The 18180-nt window shown below is 31.7% G+C and overlaps 1 protein-coding gene and 6 non-coding genes across 7 annotated transcripts; 6 read left to right on the top strand and 1 right to left on the bottom strand.

Annotated features, from left to right (window-relative positions):
- Window positions 1–13529: 13529 nt before the first annotated feature.
- LOC131672662 (5S ribosomal RNA) lies at window positions 13530–13648 on the top strand. Its single transcript, XR_009302644.1, has one exon. It is a non-coding gene; the product is annotated as a 5S ribosomal RNA (ribosomal RNA).
- Window positions 13649–13985: 337 nt separating this feature from the next.
- LOC131672666 (5S ribosomal RNA) lies at window positions 13986–14104 on the top strand. Its single transcript, XR_009302646.1, has one exon. It is a non-coding gene; the product is annotated as a 5S ribosomal RNA (ribosomal RNA).
- A 336-nt stretch (window positions 14105–14440) lies between these two features.
- On the top strand, window positions 14441–14559 carry LOC131672657 (5S ribosomal RNA). The gene has a single exon (XR_009302639.1). It is a non-coding gene; the product is annotated as a 5S ribosomal RNA (ribosomal RNA).
- A 351-nt stretch (window positions 14560–14910) lies between these two features.
- LOC131672655 (5S ribosomal RNA) lies at window positions 14911–15029 on the top strand. The gene has a single exon (XR_009302637.1). It is a non-coding gene; the product is annotated as a 5S ribosomal RNA (ribosomal RNA).
- A 339-nt stretch (window positions 15030–15368) lies between these two features.
- On the top strand, window positions 15369–15487 carry LOC131672656 (5S ribosomal RNA). Its single transcript, XR_009302638.1, has one exon. It is a non-coding gene; the product is annotated as a 5S ribosomal RNA (ribosomal RNA).
- A 338-nt stretch (window positions 15488–15825) lies between these two features.
- On the top strand, window positions 15826–15944 carry LOC131672661 (5S ribosomal RNA). The gene has a single exon (XR_009302643.1). It is a non-coding gene; the product is annotated as a 5S ribosomal RNA (ribosomal RNA).
- Window positions 15945–16595: 651 nt separating this feature from the next.
- LOC131672625 (protein HGH1 homolog) lies at window positions 16596–18118 on the bottom strand. Its single transcript, XM_058949988.1, has 6 exons — window positions 17961–18118; window positions 17656–17890; window positions 17348–17581; window positions 16985–17269; window positions 16760–16921; window positions 16596–16695 (listed from the first exon to the last, which is right to left on the bottom strand). Exons 1-6 carry the CDS (start codon window positions 18043–18045, stop codon window positions 16596–16598), a joined length of 1101 nt encoding a protein of 366 aa, XP_058805971.1. The 5' UTR covers window positions 18046–18118.
- Between the last annotated feature and the right edge of the window lie 62 nt (window positions 18119–18180).

Here is an 18180-nt window from a genome sequence, read left to right as displayed (position 1 = left end):
AGAATTAGTCATTTAAAATTACTTGCCAGATACACTGTTGAATTATTATTAATCGTGAATTCATTAAACACTGCTATTGCTAAATACTAGCATTAGATTATAAATACTGCTACTACATAGCTCGCAATGCAGCAGAAAGTTTCTTTTAATATAGAAGATGAACAGGAATATACATAGTATAGATAGAAGAGACCTGTCGTTTATAAAACATTATTGGACGGTGAATCTCATTTGATATTTATAAGTTGTGATGCAAATATTTTGGATGGCGTGTTAGTAATTTCTATGTAATACCTAACATCAATATTGAACATAAATGACCAATTCTTATAATAGCAATAATAAAATATGTTATGAAATTTGAAACCTCGACCTTGACAATGTGTTTCGAATTTTAAATGTACAATCGTTAGCCAGACTTTAAAACTATTTTGTTCTGATATTTAAGATACAGTGATGAATATCACATAATTTAGTAGCATTTTGTGTCAAAGAATAGTGATTAAATGAATACATACCTTGTTGCTATCAAGATAAATCTGGATTCACTGCGCTACTATATAAAGCTTCTTTCCTGGATTATTATCGTATTATACAATTTCCATACAAGCTTTTAACTTATTCAGCTAATAATAAAAGTGCATACAACATTATGACAACAGTCTCACTGCTTAGTATTGGATTGTACGAAGTGTGATATGACAACGCTATTGCGTATTACTTCTTCAAATAAACGGTATGAAAAAAATTCTTGAGATTTATAAATGCATTATAAGCGAATTAGCTGTTACATCTTATTATCGGAAGAATAACTGGCAAATTTTTAAACGTGGGATTATCTAACCTTAAAAATATATTGAAACAAAATTTATATTAATAACAAAATAAATAAATTAATAAATGACTATAGTTGAAAGGAGTTTCATGCTGAAAAAAAGTCGAATAATTAATTATGGATAAAAGTTTTACCATAAAGTGCAACAAAATGCGATTACGATTATTAAATGGAGTCGCGTTATAGCTGCGATCGTTTACGGTCGCACAAATCGCGAATTGAGTTCCGACTCATAGTTCAATCTCAAAAGTTTCAACTTAAGTTTTCATTAATCTGGAAGACAATAATACTCAAGTGCCAATCGGGCCTAGCCCAAAAGTTAGTGATAAAATTAGCGTATCAAAAAAAATCAATGTTTTGGAAAACGCAAGCAAAACAATGCAAGATGACCTAAGTGCTGCACATAAGGTGATCGCAACCGAACAACTTCAAGCTAAAACCTTAAAGGAAGCATATGAAAAAGTAGTAAGAAAACGAAAAACAGTAAGTACTACTCCAACAATGCCTCCAGCAAAAAAAGTACTAACGAAAAATAAAGACACACAAATTAATAGCCTAATAAAAACGAATTCCAAAGAAAAAATAATAGACATATTATCAGCTGAAATAAAAACCTTAAAAAAAGATAACAATGATTTAAAATTGCGAATCGAACAAATTATAGCGAATACAGCCCAATCACAGGCACTTCCTGATGAGAAAATCGCAAACCATAATTCATATACAACCGACATCAAGTCCAATAAAAGGAAACCTCAAGTAAACAAAGTTCAACAAGATATTATAAGTAACCAAGACGTAAACAAGCTTAACAGCATTCACTCGGATAAACCTCCTATATTAACAATCTACGGCATACATCAACAGGTAACGTACAGATTAATTAAAGAAAATTTAAAAGTAAGTAACTTCACAATAAAAAGGCTTAATAATAATAAACACTACGTCCAAGTCGACCACATGACCGACTACGATTGTATAATTAAAAATTTCAAGGAAAGAGAAATAAAATTCTTTACATACACTCCGAAAGCGTCGAAACCACAATCGTTTTTACTAAAAGGATTAGATGCAAGCTTCTCCGCTGAGGAAGTAGAAAATGAGTTGAAAATTCTGAATTTAGAAAATGTTGAAATTACTAAAGTAAACAATTTTAGCACTAATTCGTCTAACAAAAACAATAGAAAATTACCATTCTTCCTAGTCTCAATCTCACCAAATAGTGTTAGCGCAAATCTACTTAAAACAAAACGGCTTCTTAATCAAATAATATATTTTGAAAAATTAAGTAGAAAAGAACCAATCATTTGCTCTAACTGCCAAAGAACCGACCATGTAGCGTCCAACTGTTCACTGGACTATAGATGTGTAAAATGTGATGAAAAACACAAACCGGGAGAATGTAAGATCCCAAAAGATGTAAAAATCGACCAGAATCGTCTATACTGTGTTAGATGCAACACACATGGACACCCCGCATCATTTAAAGGTTGTCCAAAATATCAAGAATTGAGACAAAGATTTATCGATAGAAAAGTTAAAAGAACCATCAAGAACGCGAGCATACTTCAAAAAAATAGTTTAATAGGTAAAAACTCTTTCGTAAACAGTAGAATTACATATGCACAAGCAAGTAGTTCAGGAACCAAGTTACAAAACTATAATACTCAACCGATAAGAACAAACCCCGGACCTGTGATCAATGGTGGCCTTGTCAATGATAATGTATTAGCAATGTTTAACGACATAAAAATTTTGTTTAATGAGAAAATAGATAACCTAGAAAATTTAATTAAGAATAATTCTCAAAGAATAGAAGAGCTAGAATCCATGTTTATTCACGAAGCCGACGTCGCCATGAACACTGATCCCCAAAACTTAATACACTCAATTGAGAAAGCTACCACTCAAAACAATGGCTGAACGATTGAGTACAATACTATTCTACGTATACTCTACTATATTAAACGATAAAGGGCATGATCATGATTTATTAAAACTCTATAAACTAGACGTCATATATTCAAAGGAAACAAAACCAGAAGTATGTCATAGCGTTATACATACAAAACACAACACCATAAGGAAGAATAGAGAAAGCACAAAAGAAGCTCTAACTGATAACGAAAACAACGCTATAAAAGGAAATAACAATGAATAATACATTAAAAATAGTCTCTATTAATGTTAATTCTATTGTTGCAAACGAGAGAAGGCACGAACTCCTCAATCTGATAAACAATAATAGCCCTGATATAGTGTTCATAAATGAAACCAAACTCAAACCGCAGCATAAACCTAGTTTCAAAAACTTTAATTTAATTAGGAAAGATAGAGAAAACGTTACTGATGGAAATGGCGGAGGGGTAGCTATTCTAATTAAAAAAAATATAGAATACGATCAAATCACGTTGAACAAAAACTTCATAATAATAGAAAATATCATATTAAGATTACGACTGACAAGTGGCAGAAACCTATATTTAATATGCGCGTATGCAGCAGGCACTTGTGCAGTAGATTTTGTGCAAGAATTGGAAAAATTGTTCGATCTATTACAATTAAAAAACACAAATAACTATTTTGTATTAGCAGGAGATTTTAATGTAAAACACTCACAATGGAACAATATTAATGCTAATCCTAGAGGGAGGTCATTGCAAAATTGGTTAAATGATAAAAGCTTCGAATACAGAATAAACTTCAAGTACACAGACAAACCAACGTACCCAAAAAGCAAAGCATTTATCGATGTAGGAATAGTCGACAGCAGACTAAACATTTTAAACCTCAACAATGATGGCACGTTACCTATTATAGACTACGACAGTGACCACAATGCCATCGAAATAATTTTTGCTCTCCCAACAAGCGATGATATTGTCCCATTTCTTACACCAACCATGCCCTTTAATTATAATAAAACCAACTGGTACGATTTTCAAAAATTCATCACAGACACATGGAATCTAGAAATCCCGAATAATAAAAACTTAACTAATAATGAAATCGATAAACATCTATTAGAAATCGACAAAGTCATAACTGAAGCTATGCAAAAAACCATTCCAACCTACAAAGATTCAAACGGGACAGATCAATATATAAACGAAAAATTAAAAAGACTATACAAGAAAAAAAGCAAGCTCTTATCTTTATTACATAATGAATACAGAAGTCCGTCTTTACAATCGTATATAATCATTAAAAACACTAAACAACAACTAAAACAAATCAAAACGGAAATTAAACAAGAATTTAACAACTCAATTAATAAACACTGGGCCAACAAGCTAGAAAAAATAAAACATAACTCAGTGCACATGTTCCCGCAAATTAATAGCATCTTTAGGAAAAAAGAAGAAACAAATATCCCAAATCTTATTATCAATAACGACAAAATTGACTTACTAACACATTTGCAGATAAACCCGGATAATCTACAAAGAAATCAAGATAATAACTTCATAGTCTCGGATAAAATCCAAAAGCTTAACATACTAGGTCAAACATTTGCTACCGTAAACATACAAAACCAGAACCTTGGTAATCCACGCATAAATGCAATAGTAGACAAATTCTACGAGGATCACATGTCCCAAAATAATACCGATAGTGAAAATAGACAAACAATTCTACAATTTACAAATGAAAACACAGCAAGTAGACCTAAATGCGAGAGTGACGAAGGCTTTTTTTCCTTCCCATTGCTAACAACCAAACTCTTTAGACAACTAAATAATAAAAAATCAACTGGTCCAGATGGAATACCTAATATAGTTCTCAAAAATTTACCCGTAATCTTAATAAACAATTACAATATATTATTTAATAATTGTCTCAATAATGGATATTTTCCGAATGGTTGGAAAACAGCAAAAGTTATACCTCTGCCAAAAAAAGGTCAAAATTCAACAGATCCCATGAACTACCGACCTATAAGTCTACTTCCAAATGTTTCGAAAATTTTTGAAAAATTAATGAAAAAGTCACTCGATAAATTCTTTGAAGATAACGACATTATACCAGATAGACAGTTTGGTTTTAGAACTAAACTTAGCACAACGCACGCAGTGCATACTCTTGTTTCCGAAATTCAATACGCCCTTCACAATAATAATAATGTAGCAGCGGCTCTTATAGATTTAGAGCGCGCTTTCGATACAGTTTGGATAAAAGGTTTATTATTTAGGTTACACAGAAAGAAAAGCCCCAAGCATCTGTTAAGATTAATAACAAGTATGTTGCAAAACAGGAAGTTTTTTATTTCACAATCAGATTCTGCACGTAGTTTCTCCTTAAACCTACTAGACGGGCTACAACAAGGAACAGTTACAGCCCCACTATTATTCAATTTCTTCACATCTCAAATTCCAAAACTCTTCGGTCTAGATACATTACCGAACATAAGATGCTTATTCTTTGCAGACGACTTAATCTTATATGTGATAGGAAAAAATATTAAAAAGTTGATAAATAATCTCCAGAATGTCTATAACTCAGTCAAAAATTTTTACCATACATGGAAATTAAAAATTAACCCTCGCAAATGTGAAACAATTCTCTGGAGAAAGAAAATTAAAAAGCAAAGTAAACACTTTAAGCAACTCTATAAAACATTCCACATCATGTCAGATAAAACAGTTATATCACATAGTAAAGTCGTAAAATACCTGGGTATAAACCTAGACGAATTGCTATATTTTAACAAACATGTAGAAATTCAATTAACCAAAGCTCAAAAAGCCTTCCAAATTCACAGTAGAATATTTTACTCAAAACACTTAAATATGAAAGTTAAATGTATATGTTACATGCTACTTGTCAGACCTATTCTTACGTATGGTTGCCCAATCTGGTTCAACGTTAGCCCAAGCATAATGGAAAAATTAAGGGTTTTCGAAAGAAAATGCCTAAGGGCCTGTACCGGACTCTACAGAGACCCGGATACAGAATATAAAAAATATATTAGCAACAGAATATTATATGATACAGCTAATATACCAAGAATTGATAATTTCATTATCAAGTTAATCAGAGATTATTATGCAAATATAAAACATATTAAAAATAATAATTTAATCAACTCTTCCTTATACCCGCATGATATATACCACGAAAAATCTCTGGCTTCAGGACACATCCAACCTGAAGTATTTTTATATTTAGATAAAACCAATAGAGTTACCAACAAAAACAATTTTCCAATCTTATACCATATACAGAGAAATGCTAACAACAAACGAATAGAATATGAAGCAGATCTTGATATTAATAAAACAGAATACAAGCTAGTATATAATATGAGCATACCAAAAAGTGATACTAAAAACCTATACCACCTCAATAATAAAATATACTGGTGGAGAGATAAATAAAATATAATAATATGTGCCTTGCGCCCGGAAGTTCATTTAGTTGTAGGTTGTAAATATGTAAATATCTTAGTTTTATTATTTATTATTTTGTACTACTTATTTATTGTTGTTATAAGGAAGCCTCATTCTGAGCTCCGATCGTGTAGTTTTGGTTTTTTATGTACCCACATTTTCCAAAACATTATACATCCTAATTTATGATACAATAAGAACGATTGTTCTACCGTATCATCTTAACTTATCACTACTCATTATAATGTAAAAATGTTATCCGTATGATTGCGAGCGTCCTGTGAGACCATTCAATCTCTGTTAAATTGTTACTGTAAGTGTATTATCCAACACACCTATGTATAATGTGAAATTTTTGTAACATTATTCGATGAATAAATAAAAAAAAAAAAAAAAAAAACGTTTATTAAATGTTATCAATTTTTGTGGTACATTCATCATGTATAAAAGTCACGTGAACCAGCGGTTGAAAAAGTAGTTGCCTCTGATGTCATTAGTTGGAATTTGAAAATTAACATATTGTACCTTTTCACCAGCGGATATACGATCGAATTATATAGTTAATATAGTAACGTTTAAAGACAACTTATATGCTGGACAATGTTATTCCATAATCAATCAAAAATTATTCCAGATTAGCACAGTGAGAATGGAACGATACAATAGTATACTATAGGTACTTTTTTCATTGTCTTGATTATTTTTATATTCATTTTTGGCTTGATTTATTTACAGTAGTTTAATATTTCGAATCTTCTAGACATCAATTTAGTTTAGATTTCTGATAATCACTAGGGGGATTTTTTTTTTCGAAATGTCATTTCTGCCTCGTAATGGCCACAGGCAATTGTACCACTATTACTAAATTAATTATCAAATATAATAAAATCGATCTCACCGATTCATATTAAACTAAACTCTACCGTTAAATAACTTTAACCACTCGCCAACAGCCATATCAGGCTAAATACATACCTGTTCTCGTCCATACTAGGTTCAGCTAGCTTTAACGAACGTAGCTCTTCTAAGTTCTGTCGTGTACTTCGATCTCTTGTGAGTTTTCACGTTTTGAAGATGATGAAGAATCGATGTGGATTTCATGAGATGCGACAATAGCTGGATGAGAATCTTTACTCTTTCTTTGAAAGAATGAAACACAAGCTCCAAAGTGTGCCTTCCCAGAGGACTATTTCAATTAGGTTCTTCGCGATAAGATGATCACAGGAGCATCTTCAAAGGAGCGTGAAGTGATGCTGGCAGCTGATCCTTCAAGCTCCCTTCAGGATCTACGTAATCTAGTGAGCGGCTGTAATCGGAATGATCAATGCGATGTCCATGACATGTCGAGGGATTTGTTCGACGACGACGGCGACGACGAGGAGGTCACCACGCCATTGCCATATCTACGATCATCATCGCCGATGGCATTGAAATTTCAACCTCAACCGCAGCCGCCGCTGCAGTGATCTCCGACAATAGTGATACTTTATTGGCCGGGAAGCAGCCAAAGGAAACCAGTGGACGGCAGCATAATTCCATCCGGAAAGTATGCTTTAAAATGCGTATGAACTGGACAGAAACGAAGCTGCGCCAATTCGGTGCGTCATCGCGATAACTAGATACTGTTTTGCGCTATCGATTAAATCGATCATCGTAGTTTGTAATGTAGTCTAGGTTGTAGTTTAGTGTAATTTTTAGTGTATTGTAGTGTAGTTTGTAGCGTAATTTGTAGTGTAGTCTAGTTTGTAGTGTAGTGTAATTTGTATTGTAGTGTAATTTTTAGTGTAGTGTAATTTGTATTGTAATGTAATTTGTAGTGTAGTGTAGTTTGTATTTATTATAAAAAAATGTTAATTAAGTAGATTAATAAAGAAAAACAAAAAAAAAACAAAAAATAACAAAAATAAAAAACATAAAAAAAATAGTTTTTAAAGAATTAAAAATAAGAGGCATTAGAAGACTAGAAATAATAGCAATTAAACTACTAAGTAATATCACTATAGTAGCTGCCTACAGACGACCGATAATAGAATTGAATTATAATGAACTGCAAAAAATAATGAACACTAATAACAAAATATTAGTGATCGGAGATCACAATAAAATGTTAGAAACACTCAGATCTCTTAGACTTCATCTTAAGAAATGCAATAGTGAAATTGAAAAACTACAAGTATTTATAAATTTTGCTACAAAACTTGAAAATATAGGTGCATGAATACAATAAACGTATGCTCTTGGAATGCTAATGGAATTAAAAATAAACTTGGTGAATTCATAGAATTTTTGTACAGAAGAAATATAGACGTATTATTAGAAAATGAAACAAACGGCACATCACAAGATAAACTTCAAATTAAAAATTACTCTTGCTATAGAAATGAAAGAGATAATGCAGCAGGTGGCGTGGCAATTTTCATTAGAAATTGTATACCCCATAAAGAAATAAAAATAATAGGTATTACAAGCCTAGAAATAATAGCAATTAAATTATTAAATAATATCACTATAGTAGCTGCCTACAGAAGACCGATAATAGAATTAAATTATAATGAACTCCAAAAAATAATCAACAGTAAATAACAAAATCTTAGTGATCGGAGATCTTAATGCCACTCACATTACCTGGAATTGTAACAGAAATAATAAAAGCGGTAAGATATTACACGATTTTATACAATAAATAATTGTACAATATTATATACAGATGAACACACAAATTATCCTCCGAATAACTCAACGCCAACAACCATAGATATACTAATTAACAAAAATGTACATAGTATCACGGGGCTTCAAGTAAACTATGAATTAAGCTCAGATCATTAGTTAATCTCTTTAAAACTCAGTGATCAAAATAAAACAGAAGTTAATAGAAAACAGAATTTATATGAAAACGCAGATTAGATAAAATCAGAGATAATCTAAAAAAAAAATTACAATCAACAGGAAAATAGAAAACAATAGACCCATGGTAAATCCAAATTCAGAGATGTACACAAATGAGCGTAATAGCGCAATTTTGAATATACAAATTAGTTCCCGAAAAGATCCTGCGTGGTCAACAAAGACAGCGCATAGCACAACGCTATCTGAAATAGCAAGAGAAATAAATAATCTAAATAGTATCTGTAACTTGAATAAAATGTTAGAAACAGTCAGATCTCTTAGACTTCATCTTGAGAAATGCAATAGTCAAATTGAACAGCACAAGATAATCTACCTGAATACATAATTGATTTAATAAAACAAAGGAATAAACTAAGAAAATTATGGCAGAGATCAAGAAAAATTGAAGACAAAATAATATTTTACAAAATGAATAGATTAATAAGGAATAGAATACATAACTATAAAAATAGTAAATGAAAGAAACCACTTAAAAAATTAAAACCTCAGGATAACTTTCTGTGGAAAATAACAAAAATTTTTAAAAAGGAATCAATCTACTAAAACAAAAATTAAAACAGTAAGTAAAAAAATCAAACCGCCACCATTAGTAATTCACGGAGAAATAAAAGATCATCAACAATTAATAAAACAAATTAAAGATTTATTGAAAGACAAATTCTATATTAAATATAATAGAAATTACTCAGAACTATATACATCAACAAACGATGATTATCAATTAATTAAAGATATTTGGATAGAAAATAAAGTAGAATTTCATACATATACTGGGAAACACGATAAGAAAAAAGTTTTCGTATTAAGAGGCTTACACGCAGAAACTGATTCAATACATATACATAATGAACTATTAGAAGCTGGTTATGATATTGAGAAAGTAAATGTAATGAAAAATACTATCAAACCATTATTTATGGTTACTTTTAATGGAAATATTAAATTGAATGAATTAAAGCAAAAAGTTTATGTAGTCTGCTACACTAAGATTACATGGGAAAATTACATCAATAAAAAAAGACTAACACAATGTCATCGTTGTCAAAATTGGGGACATGCAACTACTAATTGTTATGCAGAGCCAAACTACTTAAAATGTGCAGGAAGTCATTTGACAAAAGTCTGCACAAAAACGAAAGAAACACCAGCCAAATGCGTAAATTGTGGTGGTGCTCATCCAGCAAATGCTACAATTTGTGAAATATATAAAAGACGCTTAAAAATAATTACATCTAAGAATAAAGACAAAAATTTGACAACTATACAACCAAAGCAAAATTTAAATCTAAACGATCAAAATCATTATCCGCCCTTGAGAAGTATACAAAACAATAGACCTATGGTAAATCCAAACACAGAGATATATACAAATGAGCGTAACAGCGCAAATATAAATACACAAACTAGTTCCCGGAAAGATCCTGCGTGGTCAACAAAGACAGCGCATAGCACAACGCTATCGGAAATAGCAAAAGAAATAAATAATTTAAATAAAATGTTAGAAATACTTAAATCTCTTAGAATTCATCTTGAAAAATGATTTTTATAGTACACAACTAAGTAATAATAAGTTGTTATAAGATATAACAAAAACAAGAAAACACAATTTACCATTTTATTATAGACATAAATTACCTTATCATTCACTCAAGATTTTCACCGAGTAATTAAAAGTCATTTATATAATTCCACAACATAAGTGGTTCTAGAATTCTTCGTAAGTAGGTTTTTTCCGGGATCACCAGTGTTTTTCCTATATAATGGTATATATGGAGGAAGAGGATGTAGAATATACAACCAGCAATCCTATATACACAATACAAATACTACAAACATCATCGAAAACGTAAAAAATTAGTGTAATTAATTAAAAATACGGTTCATGTTTAAATTGTTTAAACTGCACACAAACAAAATTAGTAGATAAAGCTCATTGGATGAGCAGGAGCTACATTAACAAATCCAATCCATATTTTAATGTACACTTATATACAACTATATATTGTAAATATGTGTAATATACATGTAATTATTGTAAATAAAGAGATTATATAAAAAAAAAAGGTTCTCGTCCGATCACCGAAGTTAAGCAGCATTGAGCGCGGTTAGTACTTGGATGGGTGACCGCTTGGGAACCCCGCGTGCCGTTGGTATCTTTTTTGCCATATTTTGTAATTATTTCAATATTTTTATCTGAATTTTTTTTGAATCAATGGCCCTATTCTCTAACATCAAAATTAATTGAATTAATTTAATTATTTTTTATCTTAGCTGTTATTGGATTCAATAAACCGTAGTATTTCTATAGTCTTTTGGTAAATTATGTCGGGCAGATTAACGATAGGAAACAATTGCAAGTATCTTGAATCACATACTTAGTTAGGATTCGTGACAATCTATTAAAGTGGTGTGCGTTTTTTGTCAAGATGAATGCCAAAATGAGATTGTTGCTCCGAAATGGTTATAGGTTATGGTACCACGATAATAAATATCAATAATTAGGTATTACCACTTTATATTAAACAGGACTTCACTGTTCAATGACTCACTTGCCAACAACCATATCAGGCTGAATACACCTGTTCTTGTATCACCGAATCACCTGAATGTAACCGATCACCGAAGTTAAGCAGCGTTGAGTGTGATTGATCTTGCCTCGCATGCGGCGGCTGGGCAAAAGAGAGCGATAGGTGCAGTGACCCTAGTTTTATACCAAATTAGGCACCATCTTGACTTCGATATATAAATTATCGAATTATCACCGCGATCGAGTGTCGTGCACCCCTGCCAAGTTGCCCACTCATATACTAGTCTGAGAAAAGTGCGCACATGACAGCGAGCCTTGATCGATATAATCGATAGTCGCAACCACATAATAAAGAAGTGAAATACCTGGGTATTAATCTAGATGGTTTATTATATTTCAATAAACATGTAGAAATTAAAATAAGTAGAGCCCAGAAAGTTTTTCTAATTCATAGAAGAATATTTTCTCAAAATACTTTAAGGTAAATGTTAAATGTATATGTTACATGTTACTTGTTAGACCAATATTCTTAGATATGATTGACCGATTTGGTTCAATATCAGTCCAAGTATTATGGGAAAATTTAGGGCCTTCGAATGAAAAGGTTTGAGAGCTTACACTGATTTAAGTTACAAAAAGTACGTCGGTAACTAAATACTATACGATACAGCCAATGACCTGAGGATCAATGATTTTATTACTAAACTAATTATAAATTATTAGGTAAATATAATGAATATTAAAAACAATAGTTCAATCAACAATTCTGTATATCCTCACAAAATATATATAATGAAAAACCAATACTCTCTGGACATATTCAACCGGAAACTTTCATGTATTTAGATAAAACAAATAGTCAGAGTCAAGAATAATTTTCTGATGCTATATCATATACAGAGTAACGTTAATAACAAAAAATAGAGTATGAATAAAACCTTTGTATTCATGTAGAAAAGCGTAGACTAGTATATAATATGAGTATTCCAAAGATTGATCTGAAAAATAACTACTATCTCGACACCAAAACATTGTTCGACAGATATATGAACGTGAAGTAATTTAGTCTGTGGTGAGATCAGAATCTTTTAGTTTATAAGATTGTAATTATGTAAATAGCGTTGAATCCTGATTTAGTTTTATATTAATCTTAAAAAACCTTATTCTGAGCTCCGAGAAAAAGTTTTGGTTTTTTAATGTGAAACATTTTCCCAAAACATACGTCTAACAACTAAGATATAATAAAAATATTTATGCCGTACGATTTAATTCATTAGTAATTATACTTATTAAAAACAAATATTATGTATACGATTAAGAGCGTCCGTGCGAACATTCAATCTCTGTAAACCTATTAATTTAAGCGTATAATAATAATAATTGTATTATTCATCACATCTATATATAATGCGAATCTTTTGTTACATTATTCGATGAATAAAGACTCATATAATAAAAACACTAATTCTTATCTCTTATTAAGCAGCATTAGGCGCTATTGTATTTGGATGGATGACCTCTTCGGAATCCTGCGTAGCGTTGGTATCTTTTTTGCCATTTTTACAATTATTTTTATCTTTTTATTTAAGCTTTTTATGGAATAAATGGTTCTTATATTTTACTGAATTGTTGTATGCCGTGTAAACAAAGCAAGTAATTCCAAACATGTTGAATCATAGATCACGTACTCAGTTAGGACTCGTGATAATTTTTCGCAAGAACTTTTCGTGTCAAAATGATTATCAAAATGAAAATACTGCCTCGTAATGGCTGCAAACGATTGTAGTACCATTATCAAAAACCGATAAAATCGATATCGCAGATTTATATTATACAGGACATGACCATTAAATGACTTTAACAACTCGCAAACGGTCATATCAGGCTGAATACACCGGTTCTCGTCCGATCACCGAAGTTAAGCAGCGTTGAGCGCGGTTAGTACTTGGATGGGTGACCGCTTGGGAACCCCGCGTGCTGTTGGTATCTTTTTGCCTTTTTTTATAATTATTTCAATATTTTAACCTAAGCTATTCTAGAAACAATCGCTATTATAGTATTTTAATAACCTGTTTCATGCCGTATAAAAAAATCAAGTAATTTCAAACATGTTGAATCATAGATGACGTACTCAGTTAGGATTCGTGATAATCTTTCGGGAGAACCTCGTTTGTCAAGATGATTCCGATGATATAAATACGGCCTTGTAATGACTGTCAACAATCATATATACATTGTCAAATTAATTATTAAATTCAATAAAAATGATATCATCGTATCATACTTTAGGCGCGACTTCACCGTTCAATGAGTTAAATCACTCGCCAACGGCCATATCAGGCTGAATACACCGGTTCTCGTCCGATCACCGAAGTTAAGCAGCGTTGAGCGCGGTTAGTACTTGGATGGGTGACCGCTTGGGAACCCCGCGTGCTGTTGGTATCTTTTTGCCTTTTTTATAATTATTTAAATATTAGAATCTGAGTTTTTTTTTTAATCAATGGCTCTTACAGTCTTTTAGTAACCTGTTTCATGCCGTATAAAAAATCAAGTAATTGCAAACATGTTGAATCACAGATGACGTACTCAGTTAGGATTAGTAATAATCTTTCGGGAAAACCTTGTTTGTCGAGCTGATTCCGATAATATAAATACGGCCTCGCAATGACTGCCACTAATCATATATACATAGTCAAATTCATTATCAAATTCAATAAAAACGATATTATCAATTCAAACTGTAGGCACTACTTCACCATTCAATGACTTTAACCATTCGCCAACGGCCATATCAGGCTGAATACACCGGTTCTCGTCCGATCACCGCAGTTAAGCAGCGTTGAGCGCGGTTAGTACTTGGATGGGTGACCGCTTGGGAACCCCGCGTGCTGTTGGTATCTTTTTTGCCTTTGTTTGTAATTATTTAAATATTTTTATATGAGCTTTTTTTTGAATCAATGGCTCTTACAGTCTTTTAGTAACATGTTTCATGCCGTATAAAAAAAGTAAGTAATTTCAAACATGTCGAATCAGAGATGACGTACTCAGTTAGGATTCGTAATAATCTTTCGGGAGAACCTTGTTTGTCGAGCTGATTCCGATAATATAAATACGGCCTCGCAATGACTGCCACTAATCATATATACATAGTCAAATTCATTATCAAATTCATTATCAAATTCAATAAAAACGATATTATCAATTCATACTGTAGGCACTACTTCACCATTCAATGACTTTAACCATTCGCCAACGGCCATATCAGGCTGAATACACCGGTTCTCGTCCGATCACCGAAGTTAAGCAGCGTTGAGCGCGGTTAGTACTTGGATGGGTGACCGCTTGGGAACCCCGCGTGCTGTTGGTATCTTTTTTGCCTTTGTTTGAAATTATTTAAATATTTTTATATGAGCTTTTTTTTGAATCAATGGCTCTTATAGTATTTTAATAACCTGTTTCATGCCGTATAAAAAAATCAAGTAATTTCAAACATGTTGAATCATAGATGACGTACTCAGTTAGGATTCACGATAATCTTTCAGGAGAACCTCGTTTGTCAAGATGATTCCGATGATATAAATACGGCCTTGTAATGACTGTTAACAATCATATATACATTGTCAAATTAATTATTAAATTCAATAAAAATGATATCATCGTATCATACTTTAGGCACGACTTCACCGTTCAATGAATAACATCGTTCGCCAACGGCCATATCAGGCTGACTACACCGGTTCTCGTCCGATCACCGAAGTTAAGCAGCGTTGAGCGCGGTTAGTACTTGGATGGGTGACCGCTTGGGAACCCCGCGTGCCGTTGGTATCTTTTTTGCCACTTTTTGTAATTATTTAAATATTTTTATCTGAAATTTGTTTGAATCAGTGGCTCTTACAGTCTTTTAGTAACCTGTTTTATGCCGTATAAAAAAATCAAGGAATTTCAAACATGTTGAATCATAGATGATGTACTCAGTTAGGATTCGTGATAATCTTTCGGGAGAACCTCGTTTGTCAAGATGATTCCGATGATATAAATACGGCCTTGTAATGACTGTCAACAATCATATATACATTGTCAAATTAATTATTAATTTCAATAAAAATGATATCATCGTATCATACTTTAGGCGCGACTTCACCGTTCAATGAATAACATCGTTCGCCAACGGCCATATCAGGCTGACTACACCGGTTCTCGTCCGATCACCGAAGTTAAGCAGCGTTGAGCGCGGTTAGTACTTGGATGGGTGACCGCTTGGGAACCCCGCGTGCTGTTGGTATCTTTTAGCCATTTTCGCAATTAATACAATATTTTCAATCAAGTTGTTACGAGATTCAATGGTTCCTATAGTTCTTTAACCTATAGACGGCTAGAAAGCCACTATAGTGGCTTACCTCGTGACCAACACCTCACCTATGATCAATCGATGATATAAGATACATTTTATACCAGTTTTCTTAGGGCGATATGCCCTTTGAAATCCCGGCCGTCTAATGGTTAATGACCTTTTTTATGCTGTGTAAAAAAAGCAATCACTAGCAAACATGTTAAATCATTGATCACGTACTCAATTGGGATTCGTTATAGTTTTCGGTTGAACTTTTTTTTTCGCGATTTTTTCCAGGCCATCACTGTTTTAAAAAAGCAGGATTTCAATATTTATATCTTAGCTAATTTTTTTATTTTACAAGTGGTTTTTTCAGTATCTTCAAAAGCTTTCAATATATCATTGAATATTGTTGATTTGTAAAATATATTGTTTTTATAACTTTTTTAAAGAATTTGCCATCTTATATGTACTTATATTAAATATATAAAATTTATTTTATAAAATGATTACAAATTATTAAGTATTATAGCAAACAATAATGTGTAACATTTTTCAAAATCAATGTTTAACAATTTTTTTATCATTATTTACTCTATTTGCCTATTCAATGTATTGTTTATCCATTTCATAGAACTTTTTTTTGTATTCTTCAGGAATTTCTATTTCTTTCAAATTGTCTAATCCGATTTCTTCTTCAGTCCTGAAATAATCGATGTATAAGTTATAAGATCCTAATTGTTGTTAAAATAATTAAATATTTTTACTTTATCAGAATGTCCACAACATTTTCACATGCCAGCAACACAGTCTTCTCCTTTTCCCACTTGTGTAATTCCCTGAGAATAATATAAGTATTATTTTCTCTGAGGTACTCTCTTGTTTTCTTAGTAGCACATAACTGTCCTAATGCTTCTAAAAGCATTATTCTGTAGAGGAAGAAATTTAAATTATTTTCCATACTCTGGCTATTAATGTTATTAATCACAAACCTAATATCAGGATCCTTTTCTCTTGTTTTTGTTTCTGGCAAATACTGCAGATCTATAGGTAACTTATTATTTTCTTCTTCGGTAAATTCTTCTGGTCCAGCGAGAGGTAAAAGAAGATATGGTAGAATATCTACATCTTGGCTCATAAGCCAATCATGATTTTCAATATCAAAACAACAATTTCGCAATGTTCCTACAATTCCTCCTCTTCTTATATTACTATCTGGATATTGAACAAACGATAGTAACCGTTGAAACACAAATTGATTTTTATTTAACAAATAGCTACAAACATTACAAATTTATATTAATAATCATAGATATTTATAAAAATATTTTGTTAAATGGCAGTTCATATCTTACCTCCGCATCTTTTTTGATTGACTAAGATTACTAAAAAGAGGTCCTAAATAATGAAGTTTTGCTCCAGTAGTATTATAGTTATTAGTTGTGAATGTGTTTAGAATTAAACTCCATGAAAATTCACTTTTGTCTATTAGAGTGATAATTCTATCTACATTTTGATTTGGTCTTGTCATATTTGATAGAATTATACAACATGGATCAGCTAATTTACTGACTTTATCCAGAATATTTCTTAAATCAATTTGTGTTTCATTAGACATTTCTTATATTCCATTACATAATATTTAATTAGGGAATGTACATACTTCAAACATAAATATATTAGATTATCAGTTTTCTCATCCTCAGCAATACATTTCGATGATTCAGAAATAATAAGTAGAGCACTAGCCCCAGCTTCATCCCCAGAAATATTTATTAAAGATCGTGCCGCATCTTTTGCTATCACAATACTTTCATCTTGTAATAGTAATATGAGTTGGCGAAGAATTTGTGGAACTCCCAATAATAGCTCTCTTCCTTCCTTGCTTGCAGTAACACCTGACAGAAGTACAGTCGAAATTAATTTGATATTTTAGAAATGTTGATGTAAAATTGGAATTATTATTACCCAAAACGTGTTCTAGTGCAACTGCCTTCACATCTATTCTACATTTTGGATCTAAGTAACAGCTTATCTCTTTCAAAGCTTCCATTTCATATGTATTTTATAAAATAATTAAAATTATTATTATCATACGACAAACTTTAAATTACGAAGTTGTTGCCAAAAACCTAACACACGTGCGATATAGCTAGGCACTCTATCGATTAGAAAACGAAAGTTCTAC

Source organism: Phymastichus coffea, unplaced genomic scaffold, assembly GCF_024137745.1.
Source record: "Phymastichus coffea isolate CEN01 unplaced genomic scaffold, Cenicafe_Pcof_1.1 PCOF00155, whole genome shotgun sequence".
Classification (NCBI taxonomy): Eukaryota; Metazoa; Arthropoda; class Insecta; order Hymenoptera; family Eulophidae; genus Phymastichus; species Phymastichus coffea.
The sequence above is the reverse complement of the archived record's forward strand: the minus strand, read 5'-3'. Positions and strand labels throughout refer to the sequence as shown.

Excerpts from the sequence above, each read along its gene's own strand:
- LOC131672625 (XM_058949988.1), bottom strand. The coding sequence starts at position 18,045 with ATGGAAGCTTTGAAAGAGATAAGCTGTTACTTAGATCCAAAATGTAGA. Across the intron at positions 17,582-17,655 it reads CTAATATATTTATGTTTGAA|AAATATTCTGGATAAAGTCA; the intron begins GTATGTACATTC and ends AATTGATTTAAG. Across the intron at positions 16,922-16,984 it reads GAAAAGGATCCTGATATTAG|AATAATGCTTTTAGAAGCAT; the intron begins GTTTGTGATTAA and ends CTTCCTCTACAG.